General features: G+C 60.7%; 1 protein-coding gene across 1 annotated transcript; it reads right to left on the bottom strand.

Annotated features, from left to right (window-relative positions):
* Nucleotides 1-5: 5 nt before the first annotated feature.
* Nucleotides 6-18,124, bottom strand: TUBGCP2 (tubulin gamma complex associated protein 2). Its single transcript, XM_045068877.1, has 18 exons — nucleotides 17,993-18,124; nucleotides 15,514-15,696; nucleotides 14,199-14,327; nucleotides 13,394-13,567; nucleotides 12,278-12,437; nucleotides 9,971-10,178; nucleotides 9,489-9,688; nucleotides 8,902-9,091; nucleotides 7,978-8,123; nucleotides 6,303-6,483; nucleotides 5,481-5,661; nucleotides 4,456-4,628; nucleotides 4,068-4,196; nucleotides 3,674-3,794; nucleotides 3,011-3,154; nucleotides 2,398-2,526; nucleotides 1,625-1,788; nucleotides 6-408 (listed from the first exon to the last, which is right to left on the bottom strand). The coding sequence occupies exons 2-18, from the start codon at nucleotides 15,661-15,663 to the stop codon at nucleotides 273-275; spliced, it is 2,715 nt and encodes a 904-aa protein (XP_044924812.1). The 5' UTR covers nucleotides 15,664-15,696; nucleotides 17,993-18,124; the 3' UTR covers nucleotides 6-272.
* Nucleotides 18,125-18,134: the final 10 nt, after the last annotated feature.

The following is an 18,134-nucleotide window of genomic DNA, read 5'->3' as shown; positions in this document are numbered from 1 at the left end:
CACCGTATGTTTTCACTTTGTCTTTATTTGAGAAGAAAAACATTTTAAAAAGCGGCCCCGCTCAACTGACACAGCTCACAGAGGGGCACAGCTGTGGAGACCCCCGCCCCCACCCAGGTCTGGGCAGCTGCTGCCAGCAGAACCCAGGACCATGGGACCCGAGGCCAGCACGGCAGGGACAACATTCAAACTTTATGTTTAAACAGAAACAGGTGATTTGGCGATATTCAAGTAAAAGCTTCCAAACTCATTTCTTCAGAGCACCGGAGGCCTCACTGTGCAGGGACAGCGACCCTGGGTGCTGATGCCGGGGGGCCCCGTGGGACAGGCACCTGGGGGGCTGCCTTCTGGCTTCTCTCTGCGGACAGACGCTCGAGACGCTCCGTGTAGAAACCATTGAAGTCCAGTCTGCGGGAGAGGGCGGGGCTGCCATGCCGGCTGGGTGCCCTGCAGAGCCGTGCCAGGCCACCCAACCCCCCCACAGGCAGAGGGTCGGCTCTGCACCAGGTGCGAGGGACACCCACCCACACAGCCTTCCGGGTTCAAGCAGTACTGACATCAGAACGTACACACACGCAACACGAGAACCGCACAACAGAAACCCCTCGTTAGAGGTGCAGGCAGAAGTACTTCCAGCAGAGTACTCATCCCACCCCCCCCCGGCCCTGGATGTTGGGGCTGGCGTTGCCTGGCACAGGGGCCTGAGGGGGCCTCAGGCAGTGGGCACCTCCCAGGCCGTGTACTTAGGACATCAGATGACGCCTGACAACTTCCCAGGCAGACAACGCCCCCGGCCCCTAGGAATCATAGCGGGGCATCTGCAGAGCGAGGCATCCAGGATACTGCCAGGCTCCACAGGCCATGGGAGCCTGCTGGCCCCAAAACCACAGACTGGCTGACCCGCTTGCTGGCCCCCTGCACCTGTCCCCACCGTTCCTACACGGTCTTCCCCGATGGGCCCCTCCCAGGGTCAACAGGAACGCTCTGTTACAGCTCCTGAGAGTGGCGACAAGACCCACCCAGTCCAAAGAGCCCAAACCTGCAGGCTGTAACAAGCACTGCCATGACCCCCACTGTGTGCCCCCAGTGACCTCCTGGCCTGGAAGGCACCGCAGGCCCCGTCCTCGCCCACCTCCGGGCCGCTCTTCTGAAAACGGGGTGATGCCGCTGCTGTGCGCGGCCCAGGGCTGGGAGCTGGGGGGAGCCCGGCTAGCACCCTGGGTCCTGGCTCAGGGAGCCAAGTGTTGGGTGAGGCTGACCCAGTCCAGCACACAGACAGGGGCCGGTGCTGGGGCACTAATAGGGCAGCCCGGCGCACGCCGGTGCACACTCACGCCTGAACACAAACCGCCGTGCACGGACCTCTCGCTGCAGGCCACCGGCAGCCGCACAGGCCTCTGTGACCGCAGGCGACCCACAGCGGCACGGAGGCGAGGGGCAAAGCTGCGCCCAAGCAGACCCCGCTTCAGTCACTCCTTCCCGAGGGGGCCTGAGGCAACGGTGGGGGAGCACAGGCAGCGTGGGGGGAGGCTGGGACCCCCGGCCCGACGGGCACAGGACGGTCCGTGGCAGTGCGCGGACACAGGACGGTCCGTGTTGGTGCGCGGAGGCCGCCTGCACCCACCTGGAGATGACGCTGGCCATGCTGTGCTCACAGTCGCTGGTGCTGTAGAGGCTCAGGCGGGCCAGAAGGTCAAGCAGGTGCGCTGAGAAGTTCTTGTCAAACTTGTTGATGGTGGCCTCGAAGCTGGAGGTCAGCTGGGGGGCGTCCACGTGCTCAGCCACGTACTGGAAGGCGCAGTCCGACACCATGAGCCCTAGTCCCACCCTGGCCCTATCTCCTCCAGCTTGGTTTCCCTCCCGCTCCTTCTTAAAAAAACAAAGAAAATAGGAGGGATTTGGGCAAGTTTTCAGGTGATAAAAGTTAACGGGGACATAAAACTTCCTGAGGCCGTGGGACAGAGACTCGCTCCGTTCGGGCAGCGGGCGCCCTGCCCTGCTCCCATCACATGGAAACAGCAAGTCCATGCCCCTTGTGGGTTCGTTGCATGGCTCTGATTTTCCAGCGGCCGCAGCACTGTCTCCTGGCTCCCTCTCGGCACAAGGGCGTGGGCCGGGAGCACGGGGCTGGACCTCTCCGGAACTGCCGCTGGCCCTGCAGGGCCGCATCCCCAGCATCTGCTCAGGGGTGGCGGACATACCCGGCCCTTCTAGTGAAGGCTGGGCTCCAACTGTGCCGCCGGCAGGGCCCTGCTCTGGGGAACTGTGGCCTCGCCCTCACGCACAGCCGAGCTGAGGTTTGGACAAGTCTGGAGATCGATACCTGATTGGGATGAGCCTATTTTAACCAAAAGGAACACAGAGTGCGGGCCAGCGGCGGAGCCGGACCCTGCACACCTTCCTAGCGAGCTCCTTCCGGGCACGCTCCTCCGCCCGCTCGGCCTCCGTGGGCGGCCCCAGCATCGTGCCGTGCTCCAGCATCAGCCGGCCCAGCTCGCCGTCCAACTTCATGCTCTGCGTAAATCTCTTGGGGTCAGAAGAAATGCAGCAGTTAGTTTCAAGGAACCCGGCCCGAGTAAAGTATGTGCCGCCGCACAGCCGAGGCACCATCCACAGACCTGGGGCAGCAGATGTGAACTCAGGGAGCCGTGGTGTGCCCACATGGCTTCCGAGGGAGCCCGCCGGGAGCTCGCCAACAGGCTTCTGAGGACGGCGAGCCCCAGACAGATCTGGTTTCCCAGGCTCCTGGCCCCAGAGGTTGGCTACCATGTCGCATGCTCTTGCTCGACCCCCGGGCTCTAGAGCCCTGGTGAGCCTCGCGTCACCCCCTCCACCTCCCAACACTTTCTGAGGCAGCTACTCGTAACTGAATCGAGTAACTGCAACTGCACAAGAAGACACCAGGTGCCCCACACAGGGCTGAGGACGGAGCCGCGGCAGCTGCTGGCCCCGGCCCCCGGCGGTGGGGGAGCGCTCGGGGACACAGGCCTGCGCGCGGCGGGTGGCACACCTGCATGCAGCTGGTGAACATGACGCAGACGGACATGAGTCTGGAGAAGACGCGGAGCAGCTCGGGGTTGGTCAGCATGCAGTCCTTCAGACAGCTGTCCAGGAAGCTCGTGTGGTGGCCCAGGACGTCGTCGATGTTGGACGCCTGTGCGGAGAGAGAGCACCTGCCTTCGCTCGCAGCATGACTTTGTGAGGAGACCAGCCCTCCACGGGCCAGGCTGAGGCTCTGCACGCTTCTGTGTCGTTTCCTTTCCTTACATGACCCAATGGCTTTGGGTGCTCAACATGCTGCCGAAAGCCCAGAGTTTGGGCTCTTAAGCACAGAAAGAAGGAAACGCTGCTGCTGTCCCTTCACGCTTCTGGGACGTGCCGACAGGCCCGGAATGTGCAGGGGTGTGGTGAGGCACAGAAACCCTAACCCTAACCCAGCCCCCAGGTTTCCCGCCCCCCAACACTCGCAGCCGGGCTCATACACACGCAGGCCATGTTCCTAAGGAAACGCCTTCTGTGTGCGGAAGGTTTTGCTCTCTCGTGGCCAGCCTGGGGCAGGCACAGCGCTCACCCCCCCAACGTCTGGCCCTCTGTCCCTCCAAGAACTGACTTGGTGCGACCTGGTCGGTGCAGTGCCTGTACAGTGTTAGGGACGTGTTAAGCTCAGACTCACAGATTTCAGGTTTTTCTCCAGGATGTGCCAGGTGGGCTCCATCACCTCAAACATCATGTAGTACTGAATGTTCTGGACGAAGTTGAGCATCCGCTGCCGCAAGGTGAAGGCGCCCGCAAACCTGCGTGAGCACAAGGGCGGTTCCTGCTGCAGCCGCTGCGTGCCCCCTGCTCCATGGTTGGGGCCCCTCCTCCGAGCACCCACACACAGGCACACATGGCACCTGCTGTCACCAGCCGGTGACCGACAGCAGAGGGACCAAGCCAGCGTCCACTGTGGGGGCCACGGCCCCGCACTGCAGTGTGAAACCTGTCCCGGATCAAAAAGCTATAGGCGGTGCCAAGCCGCCATTCGAAAGCTGTGGGCAGGGCGTCCGGTGAGCCGAGGGACGCACCACTTTGCGGCGTGCGGCGAGTACTGCTTGGCGGCCTTGTTGCTGATCCAGACGGTGCAGAGCTGCCGCTCCACGTGCTTGCAGTAGAACATGTGCCGGAAGAGCATCTGGTAGCGCGTCAGCGCTTTCCTGCAAAACGAGGGGCACAGGATGCTGAGCGTCGGCGGGCGCCGCTGGCCGTGGACATCGTGATGCTTACGGCACACGGTGGCCAAGGCTCCGACACCACTGATGCCGTCCTGTACCCCAGGAGCCGGGCAGCCCACCCTGCGCAGGAGTGACCATGCACAGCCGCTCCCAGCGGGCTGCTGAGCGGACACAACCCTGCCATCCCTGCAAGCCTGGAAGCACGTCCACGGAAGCCAGCGCCCGAAGGACTCATGCTCACCTATTGATAATCAGCGACAGGGGCCACTTGACGACGTAGTCGAAGGAGAAGGCCTCTAGGCCGCTCAGCGTGAGCTCGGTGGGGTCAGCATGGACCATCGCCTTCTCCTGCTTGGTCTCGATGGCCAGAACCCGCAGCAGCTGAGTGATGAGGTCATGAGGCATCAGATCGATCTTAAGAAAGAAAGAAAAAAGCGTCGCCACCCACCTGGGTTAAGCCTCTGCCTTAGGCTCAGGTCATGGTCTCAGGGTCCTGGGATCGAGCCCCACATCAGGCTCTCTCCTCAGAGGGGAGCCTGCTTCCCCCTCTCTGCCTGCCTCTGCCCACTTGTGATCTCTGTCAGACAAAAAAATAAAATCTTAAAAAAAAAAAAAAAAAGGTGCTGCGTCCTGACTGTGGCCCCAGCCCAGCTGCCGCATGAGCTGGAGAAGCAAGTCCAGGACTGGCGCAGCTTCCTCTGGTACAGACCTGCCTCTGGAAGGCCGGCTTACGAAACAAGTGTCTGCCAGGAAGGCCTCAGCTGCTTCCACCAAAGCCAAAAAGGAGAAGTGCAGAGGTTATTTGTAAGCTACCCACTGGTGTAAACGAGGAACTACACAGCACGTCGTGGCTGACTGAATGTGCTGGTTCAGCTGGAAACCCGCGGGGGTCTGCTGACCTCCCCAACCCCGACGGCAAACAGCCCACGGCTGCCTGGAGGGCTCGCAGATGCGGGTGACAAGCACGTGTCTCACGCGCTGTAGCACGGGGTGTGCCTCGCGATAACGCAAGCTACAAAAAGGAGGAAACGTTAGTGAAAAGGAAACGCGTTCACGTCACTGCACTACACCGACAAAGACGGCTGCACGCGAGCACGCCTGCTCGGTTCACCCCGTGCTGCCCAAGGGGGAGCTGCGGTAGCCCCGGCAGGAGTCAGGTCCCCCCGGGGTTTGATGTCGGCTGTCCTGCACAGGTGGCCGCTCCACCTCTCTGGACACAGGACCGCGGGTCTGAGGGTGCTGCCCCGGCCCCGGCCCCCGGCCCACCTTGAGATCATCCTTGAAGGGGTCCGTGTTGGCCGTGCTCATGCGCAGGGCCAGCTCCAGGAGCGCCTCCAGACGGGTGGGCGTGATGTCGTCCACCGGTTTCTTGAGCTCGTCCTCGGTGAGGTCCATGAAGTGCACAAAGAAGTCCCCCTGGTCCATCAGGAAGTAGCGCTTGATGGACCTGAAGAGCAGGTGGGGCCCGGAGGTCACGCAGAGCGGCCCAGACTCGGGAAAACCGACAGGCGGCCGACAAGGAAGAGCTGAGTGCAGACACACGGCTCCCACCACCACCCATGGTTTGGACGATGTGGTGGGCACGGGTGGGCTTGGGCCGCACAGCCCCGCAGCACTCCCCACGGAGAAGTACACAGACCGTACTAACTGGCCCAACCCTGCTCAGCTTCTTGGATCAGACAAGATCAGGTGCGTTCAGGGGGCTAAGGCCATAGACCAGAGAAGTACATCAGCAAGGGGAGACCGGCGGTCAGCTTCTAAAGAGCAGAAATGAACAGCTCTTAGGCATGGGTGAAGGACCTCTGTGTCCAACTACGGCAAGAAACACTGCCCAGGAGGGGCTAGTGGCCCTGCATGGGGGCAAGGCTGTCAAGCTGGACCACCGCTGACAAGGTAACACTGGCAGACACGGCCCCCCTGAGCCTCTTGGGACGCAGGAACAAGGCAGCAGGGTCACAAATGTGCAAGGTTCTTAGGCTGAAGACAACCTGGCAGCATGCTCGTGTTTCCAGTGACAGAACGGGGACACTAAGTGTCTGGCCTCAGTCAGACGCTGGGAGGGCTCCACGAGCTGAGCGAGAAGCTGACCTCAGGTGTGCCACGAGCTCCTTCTCCTCCATCAGGAAGGCCAGCAGGACCTTGCTGGCGTAGTTAAAAGCCTTCTCAATCTGCTCAACATATGCTCGCTCCTTCAAAGTGTAGATGATCTCCTTGGCCACTGGGCAGGTGACATCGTGGCCACACTCTCTGACTACGTTCAGGTATTTTCCTGAAAAGACAAGGAGAAAACAGATAAAACATTTCACTATATACAGACACTAACCCACAGGCCTGAACCTCGGATACTGTGACCCCAATACTAGCTGGGGCCTGGAAACACGGTTCTAGAGCCCTTTACACAAGGCAGGGAAACACAGCTGATGTCCATGAAGGACAGAAGCGCTAAGTGCCGTAACGGGCCGGGCTTTCTCTCAGCCAGGCTTTTCTGACAAAGAGCACAGAAATAATTCCAAGAAGCTTTCGGAGAGTGAGATTCTTGGTCGTCTTTCAACAGCTTCCTTGACCGCCAAGTCCCTGGCTTAAGCCTATCTAGTACCTCAGCCCTTCTGTGCTTCTAACTCCGGTTCCCAGCCCACGTGATGGCGACTGGAACACCGCTGGGCCACTGAGGCCCAAGTCCTTGACCGCTTTTCCTGTGGTGGTGTATGAGTGACCCACAAGGACACGGACCCGCTGCTGGCACCGAGCTCCAACAACCCTTGCGACCTCGAGACCCAGGAGGCATTCCGAGCAGCTAAGTTTGTCTCCGTGAGGTGACTCCAGGCGGCCCCCGGACAGCTGGGGAGGGGGACTGCGTGCCGGGGACCCAACCCTGTGACCAGAGGCTGGAGGTCTGGTCCCGCCCCCTGGTGCCGGGGACAGGGAGCGGCCGGAGGAGGAGCAAGTCACCAACGGCCACCAAAGATTCCCTCACTCGCGCCTGCGTCGCGGAACCTCCCTAAAGCCCTACCCGGAGCAGCGAGGCGCATGTCCGGGGGGTGAACACATCCACACGCGGCGGTGCCCCCCGGTGCCAGGCGTGCAGGAGCTCCCGCACTCGGCACCAGACCCCGACCCGCGGACCTCTTCACCCGGCCGCTCGCTCGCTCGCGTCCTTGCTAACAACGCGGTGATCTAGAAAACACGGTATTTCCCTGAGTTCCGTGAGCCGCCCTAGCAAATCGTAACCCTGCACAGGGGCGTCACGGGAACCTCCAACGCGCAGCCACATCAGATGGCCGTGCAGGTGGCCTAGGGACCCGGCACTGTCGACGCGGGGGCCGCCTTGAGAGCCTGAGCTCTGAGGCCGAGGAGCGCACACCCACCGACCCTGGGTGGTCCGTGCCGGGACTGGGTGAATTCACGGGACACCCAGCGGGTGTCCACAGGCAGCAGGAGAGCTGGATGTCAGTGCTGTTTTAAAAGCCGCATGTCTGGGGCCGGCTGGGAACAGGAAAGACATTTTCCTGTCAATGGTAACAGAGTTCTAGAAACAAGGTAGTGGAGAAAAGTCATCTGTGAGACAACCTCCCAGGGCCAGAGAACAAAACAACGGCGCCCAGAGCCACAGGGGTTGGACAGGACAACGGCGAGGCGCAGGAAGGCCCTGCGGAGGCTGTTCCAGCCCTGAGCACAGCAGGGCACCCGCCCTGCAGCCGGGGACATGATGACAGAGCCACAGGACAGAGGGCCAGGGTGCACCGGGCTGGGGCACGGGACTCACCTGTGCTGAGCACCTTGCCGGCCATCTTCTGCAGGAAGGAGGGAATCTGCCGCTGCACCACGGTGTACCTCTGGTCCCAGTACTTGTCGTTGTAGTCCTCCTGGATCTTCTCCTTCCGAAGCTCGTGCTCCTCCACCATGAACTCGCTGCCGAGCACAGGACGCTCTCAGGCGGCAAGCCGAGTGCGACAGCCCAGCAGGCTTGGGAGGTCCCACGCCCATGAGCGGGGTCACCCGCCGGTGCCCAGCTGCACACCGGCTCTGAGGAATTCAGGGCTCCTGGGCTGCAGGCTGACCTCTCTGTGGTTCCCGCTGCACTTCCCTCCCGTGCGAAACCAGGCGAGCCGCTCGCGACAGCAGGGGTGCGACCCCTTCATGGCTGTTTCAGACTTTACTGAGCGGGGCTCGTTTTAAAACACATTCCCTGGGATGCCTGGGTGGCGCAGTTGGTTAAGCAGCTGCCTTCGGCTCAGGTCATGATCCCAGCGTCCTGGGATCGAGTCCCACATGGGGCTCCTTGCTCGGTGGGGAGCCTGCTTCTCCCTCTGCCTCTGCCGGCCTGTGCTTGCTCTCTCTCCCTCTCTCTCTCTGACAAATAAATAAAATCTTAAAAAAAGACACAACAAAACATGTTCCCTGTCAGGCCCTCCCCTCAGACGGTTACTGGGACCAGCAGCAGAAAACCACTACTTCTAGCCCTGACTCTGAAAGTACTTGAGCAGTACTCAACGCGACAGAGTTGTCCACGAGCCGCCTGGCTCCGTGAATGTACTGAAACCCCCAGGCTGGGAAGGAGCCCTCACCAGCCGGGACAGAAGCCCACGGCAGGAGGCCAGGAGCGCCCCTCGGCGTGCTGAAGGCTCTCTGGGCTGCGTGGCTGCACGTGGCTGTCATACCCGACTCCCTCAGGCTCCGCGAGCCCTACCTGTACGGGTCATCGATTATCCCTCTATAGATCCACTTTTCCAGAATCTCAAAGTACGGCACACTGGCAGCCTTGGTGAGGTACAGGCACAGCTCCTGTGCCTGGCTGTCGCCCGTGTAGTTGAAGCTCCGGTCGTGGAGAAGGCTCAGGGTGGACCCCCCGACACACTCGCCTTTATCCACTGAGGTGGCTGCCAGGAGGGGAGGCAGCAGTCAGCTGAGAAGGGCTGCCCAGGGCTGCCCCAGCTAGGTGACAACAGACCAGGACCTCCTTCTAGGAACAGATGATCCTTCTGTGGGAGACACTCAAACCGTAAGCTCGATATCACTAATGAGCATTTATCAGGAAGAGCTTCCAGAGTTTTCCTGCCACAAACTAAAACAGGAAGCAATATAGGCTTTGGCCTCACACCCTGGTGTCCTTGGTGAAGAAATGGATGCCTCGAGCCTGGCCCGGGGGTTTCACCTTCACACACCACGGCCCACTCCACCACAGAACGTGCCCACCCATGCCCGCCCGCTGCCTGCCCGCTGCCCCAAGTCCCTCCCAGGGCTGGCCGGTGCGGCCAGATGGGGGCAGGAACGTACCGAGGGAGGCCAGGATGTCGACGGTGCGCATGGCTGGCTGGATGTAGAACCAGAGCTTCTGGAGGGACAGGAGGCCCTGCCTCTGCAGCTGCTCCAGCTGCGTGACCAGGATCAGGTATTCCTTCACGAGGGTTCTCATGGCGGCCGCCAAGGCGTGGTTCACCTGTCCGTACTCGAAGGAAGACTTTTCTTCAATGAACCTAGGAGGAAAAAGAGCACCCGGGACCCATGAGCAGGGGAGGCTACGTTTTCCGATTAGGTCAGGTGTTCTGAGCCCCTCCCCTCTCGAGCACGTAGACACCAGCCCCGCACTCGTCCCCAGGGCCTTCGGAACCGTCCCAGGCACGAGACCAGTCACAACAAGACGAGGACGCTTTCTAGAAGAGGATTCAAATGACCCTCACGAACACAAAGTGTGCACCACGGGGTGAAGAGCGCCCAGGAAGGCCTGCGTCCAGCCTCAGGGCCCGTCGGGCGCCTACCTGGTCACTGTGGAGTAACTGGCAGCCACCGGGAGGACCCTGTTCACCAGCTCCCTGATGGACAAGTCGAGGTTGGGGTCCACGAGGAAGGTGCGGCTCTGCCTCCCGGTGAGGGGCTGGGCGGTGATGTACCTGCCGTCCACACCCACCAGCACATACAGCAGGTCCTCCACCACGGCCGACTCCTGGGAGGCCAGGGGCAGCGCGCCTGTGGACCGCAAACACCAGCTGGGCCACGGCCTTGCTTCCAGGGCCCCTCACTCCCCCTGGCCTTTCTCCGGACCTCACCTACTCCGGTACCTTCTGCTGATTTCCCTGTGATTCCCTCAAACACTCACGGCCACGAGAATCTGGCTGTTCACTGGGATCTGACTCATCCCAGGGAGGCACAATGGCCGGGATCCGGAGAGCACCAGGAGCACAGGACAGGTGGGGCCTGGGCAATCTGCCACTAGGCACATTGCACTAAGCAGATAAAACCCTCCGGACACAAGTAAAAGCTCGACATTTAAGAGGATAAAGTTAAGGATTTAAGAAGCATTTCTGACGTAAGCTGTTCTTACAACACTTGTTACAACTTAACAGGTCTTGGTTGCCATGGGATGAGACTGTCTTCAAAGACTTTAAAGCAGTGACAATTTCCAGCACGTGTGCGCTGTACGAGGCGGCTTCCTTACCACCATCTAACTGAGGACGGTCCTATGCCATCAACCAAGGCCGCTGGCCAAAGGCCTCCTGGCCCCAGCAGCTCCCTGCCCCTCTCGGTTCACAGCCCTAGGACAACACTCGCCGTCCTCCAGAGCACCTGCCGGGACAGACCGCCACGCGTGGGGAGCCAGAGGAGGCAGGGACAGAAGGGTGTCTCTGCGCCCTCGCCTTGCAGCCCAGCCTTGCGCAGCTGGCCCAGTGGGTGGCCCCGTCAGCCCCACAGCATCCCAGAACCCAGGCCTGGTGGCTCTGGACGGCACTGCCCCACATGTCAGTTCACAAAAGTTCCGCTCCGCTGGCATCACACACCCACACACCCACACACCAGCCTGCTGACGGCAGGACACAGGCTCTGAGCCCAGCAGCCACCTGTCCGTGCGTGGCACAGGTCGCGTGAACTTCAAGCCCTGTCCTCTCTTCCCGACGCCGGCGGCTGTCAGGACAAGCTCACTCACGGCTCCGAATGAAGTAGTGAGGTACAGCTTCCTATTCCTCAAGCACGGGGGTGCTGTCTAGGAATCGCCACCAAGCCCCACCACCACTTGCTTGAAATCTGATATCGCCCCAGTTAAGAGCCCCAGTGGATGCTCTCAGTGGGGGGTGAGGGGTACAGCACCAGGTCAGCTGGCCTTGGGGTAGGGCCCCTGGCCTTGGGGGCAGATGCCACCATGCCCCTCCAGCACCCTGCCCGCACATGAGAAAGGACCAGGTCACAGGCCGAGGAAAGGAACAGCCATGGGCGGCACAGTCAGCCTGGAGGCTGAGCTCTGAAGGGACAAGGGAGTGAGCCAGGATGAGGGACACTGCACGGTGAGGCGTGGCCAGGAGGCCCGTCCGCCAGCGCTAGGGGAGTCACCAGACAGGTCCTGTGGGACACAGGCCGGAGGCTCAAAGCCGTGAGCTCTGTGATGACTCAGCAGGGCTGGGTGTGAGGCCCCACGCCGCCGGCTACCTGGGCCAAGTGAGAGGGAGCCAGACACCCACTGCTCAGCCACACCAGCTGCACCGCATCGCGCAGGAGCGACATCCAGCAGACGGCCCCGCACCAGGCAGGGCAGATCCAGACCTTCCTTTACCACAGGGAGCTCTGGAGCGGTGCTGAGCCCCAAGCCAGTGAGAGCAGGAGGCCCGCGTCTGGGCAAGAGCAGCAGAGGGAGGTGGGGGACTGGGACCAGGTCGGCGCAGGCGGAAGCAAACACAGGTGCCGCCCCAGCTCCGGGCCCGGGGAACTGTGACACCAGTCACCACGTGAAAGTGGAGACATTAGCGGGAAGGTCGGGAGCCCCACTGCAGGCACACACGACAGAGAGATGCCCACGGGAGACCAAAGTTCAGGGAGACGTCCTGAGGGTAGAGATCTGGGATTGCCACGGAGGCAACAGACCAACGAGGTCACCCTGCAAAGGGAAATTAGTGAGGAAGACCCGAGAGCAAGCCCCAAGGAGGCACTTGGCAGGTAGGGCGGGGGAGCAGGAGAGCAAGGGGCACGCCGAGGCAGCGGGGACCTAAGAGCTGCCGCTACCAAGGACGAGAACTCCGGAAGGACAGCGTGCCGCGCTGCTCAAGGGAGCCTGGGTATTGGAAACGCACATCACGTACCTATAGGCACAGCCGCGTCTGTGCTTACGCCTGAGCCAGTCAGGAAATCCCCAACCAGTGTGGGTCTCTCGTATACCCACGGCGGAAAGACCGGGAGGCGCTGGCCCGAATTTTTTTTGTTCTGCTTATCTCGAAGCAGCTTTCTTGTAAGTTCCAGAGACTGGTGAGGATATTTTCAAAAAGAAAAAGAGACACACTTTCAGTACCAACACTTAGAACAGACATCGAGGGCATGGGAGAAGTCCATCCTCAGCACGTGAAGGTTCAGTGCAGACGTGAAGAAACGAGCCCCTCCAGGCCCATCATGGTGCAAAGCGCGGGCTGTAAGACAGAGACCCCACCCCTCCTCAGGCTCTCAGTCTGCAAGACCCCCAGGGACACCAGGAGCACCCTTCCTGGGCACACCTACACATAGATTCGGTGGCTTTTTCGTGGTGACACAGAGTCTAGACTTGACCTGATGGGTGGAGACAAGGCCCCAGGCACAGCCAACTGGAGAAGGGGGTCCCCACCTCGGGGCCAGGGGGAGAGGCCAGCACCTGCAGCACATGCCCAGAGCAGTGGTCCTCCTGTGGGACGGGCCACCGGAGGCTGACCAGGGCAGTTCTAGGGACCCAGCTTTCAGAAGTTCCAGGTCCAGGGTGGCCAGAGAGAGGGTGGGTGCAAACTACTTGCTCATCTGTCATACAGGGTAGCAGAGTGAGGACACCTGGGGTGCTGACGTAAGACACTCCTAACCTAGCCCTGGCCGTCGTGCCTGTCGGAGCCACTGAACCGGACAAGCAGAGACCCTGCTCAGACCCTCATGGTCGTACAGCAAGGCGCTGGGGCAGGACATGAAATAGAGAGCAGGAGAGACAGAAAACGGCGTAGAGAAAATGATCTATGAAGTACAATCTTAGAAAAACAAACTCAAAAACTAACTGAAGGAAAGGAAGAATCACAATTAACGGAGGCTGAGAGCCACGCGAGGGTCCCCAGCAGGGTCCCCACAAGGGTCCTGCGAGGGTCCCCAGCAGGCAAGCCTGACAGCCTGGTGGGTCAGAACCTTCCTGCACTGTCGTCTAGTCCTGTGGTCCAGGACTGTCCCCCACAAGGGCGGCGGGGGCTCCGTACCTGCTGCGGCGTGGAGCCCGCGGCCACACTGCCAAGCTGCTTCCTCAGCTCCTCCAGCTCCTGCGCCGAGAGCCTGGAGGCTGCGGCCGGGGCGCAGAAGCCGGCGGCGCCGCCCGCAGCACTGGCAGCGAGCTCCGCGCGCTCCTTCGCGTTCTGCTGTAGATACTGCAGCGTCTGGAAACACACAAGACGGTGCGTCGCACGGGCCAGCCCCGGCTCCCTTCCTTCCCGACTCCACGCGCAAGGGCATGGTCCTTTCACTACACTCTGCCAGTCTCCCAGGCCGCAGCAAGACCGCATCCCTTTGTCCATCCCCAGCGCGGACTGTCAAATGGGCCTAGCCACACCCTGCACCCCTGAACAGGCCCTAGGGCCTGCAGCGGGAGAGGGCCAATCCCCTGCCTGGACGCTTGGGGGTGCAGTGGCTCCGCCGGCCTTGACACTAAGTGCTTTTCTTAGTGTCAAGCAGCACACGCCCGCTGCACAACACACGAAAACACATCGGACATGATGAAAAATAAAGGTCCCCATCCTGGGAGGTAACAGCTGTACTACTTCTCAAGTTTATTGCCAGCGTGAGTCATTGTCCCTTCTGAAGCTCCACAGACACGTTCCTACGTCACGTCCAAGGGCACAAGGCAGGGAAAGAAGCTACACGTGGGCAGAAATGTGCCGTCAGAGGTGTTGTGTCAACGGAGCAAATCTCCTGAGTGTCCATCGGAGCAACCCCACCAGACGAGCTCCGTCAGAAACCCGTACAGTCGCTTTGCCCGACACTCCCCACGCGAGCCCACACGGCCGTTACCTCTTTGTCTTCCGTGAGTTTTGACAACAGGTACACCAGTGGGTCAAGGTTCCTTGTGTTTTTAGATTTCAATTCATCATACTTCTTTAGAAAATCTTCTGGAGTACGAGAAAATTCTGCTATTTTAACCTCAAAAGCATAAACACGAGAGATTCAGTGACAATAGCAAACAACTTTTAAAAATCTTCCTGAGGGGCACCTGCGGGGCTTAGTGGGTTAAGCCACTGCCTTCAGCTCAGGTCGTGATCTCAGGGTCCTGGGATCGAGCCCTGGATCGGGCTCTCTGCTCATCGGGGAGCCTGCGTCCCTTCCTCTCTCTCTGCCTACTTGTCAAATAAATACATAAAATCTTAAAAAAAAAAAAACTTCCAGAAAATTAAATACAGAAACTGAAACCGTGCAACTAGGTAGGCTAAATGATCCCATACCTCTGAAATAAGACTCAAACCCAACAAGCTGTCAGCCCCACAGTCCTCTGTAGCTCCCTCCTGCTTCCTCGGCCTGAGATCAGGAAACAGCCACGTGGATTTTTTTTTTTTTATGCACTTGCTTCATATGTTCAGTGCTCTTCCCTCTGGAATTAGGCACGGGCTCTGGGTTATGTCTGCTCACTGATTTATGGTGTTCCCTTTGTAATAAATTATATTCACTTCTGTGTTCCCAAACACTGCCTGCTCAGTAAATTTTCCTAATGATCCTGGTGCCATTATTAACCTATTTAAGTAACTGAAGCTTCATAGAGTGTTTCTAAAAATAAATTTAAAAATTCTCTTTACTGAAAATCCGTAATTTTCAATTATATATTATTTAAATAAAAATAGAAAAATCTGCTTTAAAGGGACTTCAATACAGTTAATACCAGGAGCTTCCTCTTCTTTTCAAGTTTTTAATTTTTTAAAGTAATTTCTACACCCACTGTGGGACTCGTGACCCCGAGATCCAGCTGCTCCACAAACTGAGCCAGCCAGGTGCCACCAGGAGCTTCCTTTCCGTCCAGAGGAAGAGGAGTCTCCTTCCTCAGGGACCTTGACCCTGGGTTCTGAGGTCAAGCTGACATCCCAGCACTCTCCCCGAGCCCCCAATTACTCATCTGTACAACAGAGTAGGTGACAAGAGCTTGTACAAGGAATCATCGAAGCACTGAGTTGAGCAGAGGACGAGGTCCAAGAAAAGCCTTTCACGAGGGCTGTCGGCCGTCGACTCTGGTGGTGCTATGGCTGCTCCGTCAGGGAACCTGTGACCTCTGCGCACAAGCTCCACCGGGACGGGGCCCAGCTTGCCCGGTGCCCAGCGCAGCACCAGGGACGTAACCCACCTTGGCACTGTGTGCAGACACAGTGGTTGTGACATAGGGTGTCCTGTTCTTCTGTAGCAGGTCGATATAGACCTCAGCCCCGTCCCCTCCATGGACACGCAGCAAGCTGAGCAGCTCATTGACGTCGTGGTGAATCCGAAATTCACTCATAGTTCTGGCTCTGAAACATCACAACACGTTCTCCTAAAAGTGAGAGGAAAGCTGTTTATAAAAACAAAACTGTGCTAACAGGTCTGGTGAGGACGAGGAGGCCCCAGTTCAACACCGAGCATCTAGCAGAGGAGAGTGGGCACGCACGCCACGTGTGCGAACTAACTAGCGAGCACTGATTTGCAGCTCCACACCGAGAGTGTGAAGCTCTAGTCTGGTGGCACAGACACTGAGCACGGGCCAGAGCCAGGCCGTCTCCAAACATAAGAGCAGGAGAGTTAAGCACGAACACGCACGCTTACAACTCTGGTCATGGTAACCACAGCCACCGACAGGAGGCACAGCAGGGCACAGGGTGTGGAGTCCCAGCCAGTCTGAACCTGCTTTGGCCAGCTCTGAGCTGTGGGGTTGCAGGCAAAGAACTTGGCCTCTCTGGGCTTCTGACAGGGGGTGACTATTACTCCTACCCAGAGAGCTGCTGTGTGCCCTGGGCTTCAACACAATCACCCTTAGAAAGCACCAAAGAGCCCACACCCAGTAAGTTCCAGTGGCGTCAGTCACTGGAGAAGCAGGAACAAACGTGCTTTTATTATGAAGGGCTGACCACGTGGAAATGTTACTGGAGAACGGCTGGTTTTACAAAAGGAACCCTGGATCCGAGTTTGGGAACTGACAGCATCCCAAACCACCAGGTACCTTAGCAATCACAGAGGACCTCCAACGAGGCAGTGCAACGTACAAGCCAGACAGCAAAGAGGACACACAACTTCCCCGAGGCCTCTCCGAATCTAAGGGCATCGGGTTTCATCCAAGCGCTACGAGGGGCGCTCAGCAATGGGGGTTGTCCCGCACTGGCTGGACTGAAGACCCTTCGTCACGCCAGATGGCAAGCACACCAGCTTCCCACCAAAAAGAAACACCTGTCCGGCAGGTACAAGCAGGGGGAGAGCCCTTCAGAACAATGACCACCCGAAGGAACTCTCTGCAGGAAACCTTGTGTTTGTGGTAAAAATACAAGCACAGACATGCCCTCGTCACCAAGATGGTAAGGAAGCCGGGTCTCCGTGGGGATGTGGACGGCTCTGGCACCATCTGCGGCTTCTGACAGCGGGCAGGAGCTCCCAGGAGGACGGCGGGAAGTGCGTAAGGGACACTTCTGGTTATCACAGGGACCAGAAGGGTGCTCTGGGTATGTAGTGGGCGGGAGGCCAGAGATCGGCACCATCCAGAGAAGCATCGCACCGCAAACGCCAACGGCGCCCACTGAGCACGGCTCAGGAGCACCTGGTCACCACGGCCCACTCTTTCTGCCGCTCCGAGCTCCTCTGCTGGGCGCCAAACAGGCGCGGGGGACGAGCGGAACGCCCTCCCACTGTGACCTGCAGCGCGGAGCAGGAGGGCCGGCCGGGGGCAGAGAGAAGCGGCGGCGGGTCCCGGCGGAGGCGCAGAGCCAACTGCACAAGGGGCCTTTGTAGCATTTGTGAGAACAAGTCAGGACTCTCAATGCCTTTCCGGAGACGAGCAACGGCGCGTGCAGAGCTCTTCCCGGCCGCGAAGGGGCCCACGGGGCGCACAGGCACAAGCCTTTCGGTCCAGAACGAAGCGAGGTCACCGCCCCGCAGAATTCCGCTTCAGAGCGACGCGCTCCCGCGCCGAGGACGCAGAACCCGTCTCCGGGCCCACCCGCAGCACGCGCGCCCCACTGCACGCGGGGCCATCCGGGTGGGCCGTGGGGTCGGCCTCGGAGCCGCCCGCCCGCCGCCCAGGGCCCCCGGCCCCCAGCCCTCTAGGGGGGCGCGTCTCACGGCCGGACCGGCGTCTCCCCAGCCAGGCAGAGGCTCCAGGGGCCGCGCCCGCCTCACGTCCCCCGGGGACACGGCGCACGGCGCACAGCCCCGCTCGTCTCGGGCGCGGGCCGGACGCAGGACGCCGGGAAGGCAGGCGCACAGAGCGGGCCCGGCCGGCCGAGCGAGGGCCACTGGGCCGAGGGAGCGGAGCGGCTTCTTCCAACCAGAGGCGCCACGAGGGGGCCGGGGCCGGTGCGCGGCTCGGGAGCGAACGGCCTACGGGCCGCCCCAGCCTTGCCCGCGGGAGGCCGACGCGCTGCGCCCAGGGAGGCTGGAGGGACCGCGCGGGCGTCCCCGGGCGGCGGGCGCGGGGCCGGGAAGGGAACCCCGAGGTCCCGCGTGCGGACGCTACGGGCCCGGACGGCGCCAGCGCGCGGGCTGCGGGTCTGACAGCGCGCGGTCCAGGGACGCGCACGGAACGACGGCCGCGCCCGCCCCGCCGCGCCCCAGGCTCGGGCGCCGCCGCCCCCGGCCGGACTCACCGCGGGTACCGCGCGTCCCGACCCGGCCCGCCGAAGCCCCGCAGCGCAGGCCCACAGCGGAAGTGGCCGCGCGTCACTTCCGGCCCCGCCCCGCCCGGCTCGCGGACGGTGGCCGACAGGCTGCGCGGCCGCCGGCGCGCAG

Source organism: Mustela putorius, unplaced genomic scaffold, assembly GCF_011764305.1.
Source record: "Mustela putorius furo isolate JIRA1106 unplaced genomic scaffold, ASM1176430v1.1 tig00003909_pilon_pilon_pilon, whole genome shotgun sequence".
NCBI lineage: Eukaryota > Metazoa > Chordata > Mammalia > Carnivora > Mustelidae > Mustela > Mustela putorius.
This window is presented reverse-complemented; position numbering and strand designations above follow the sequence as displayed.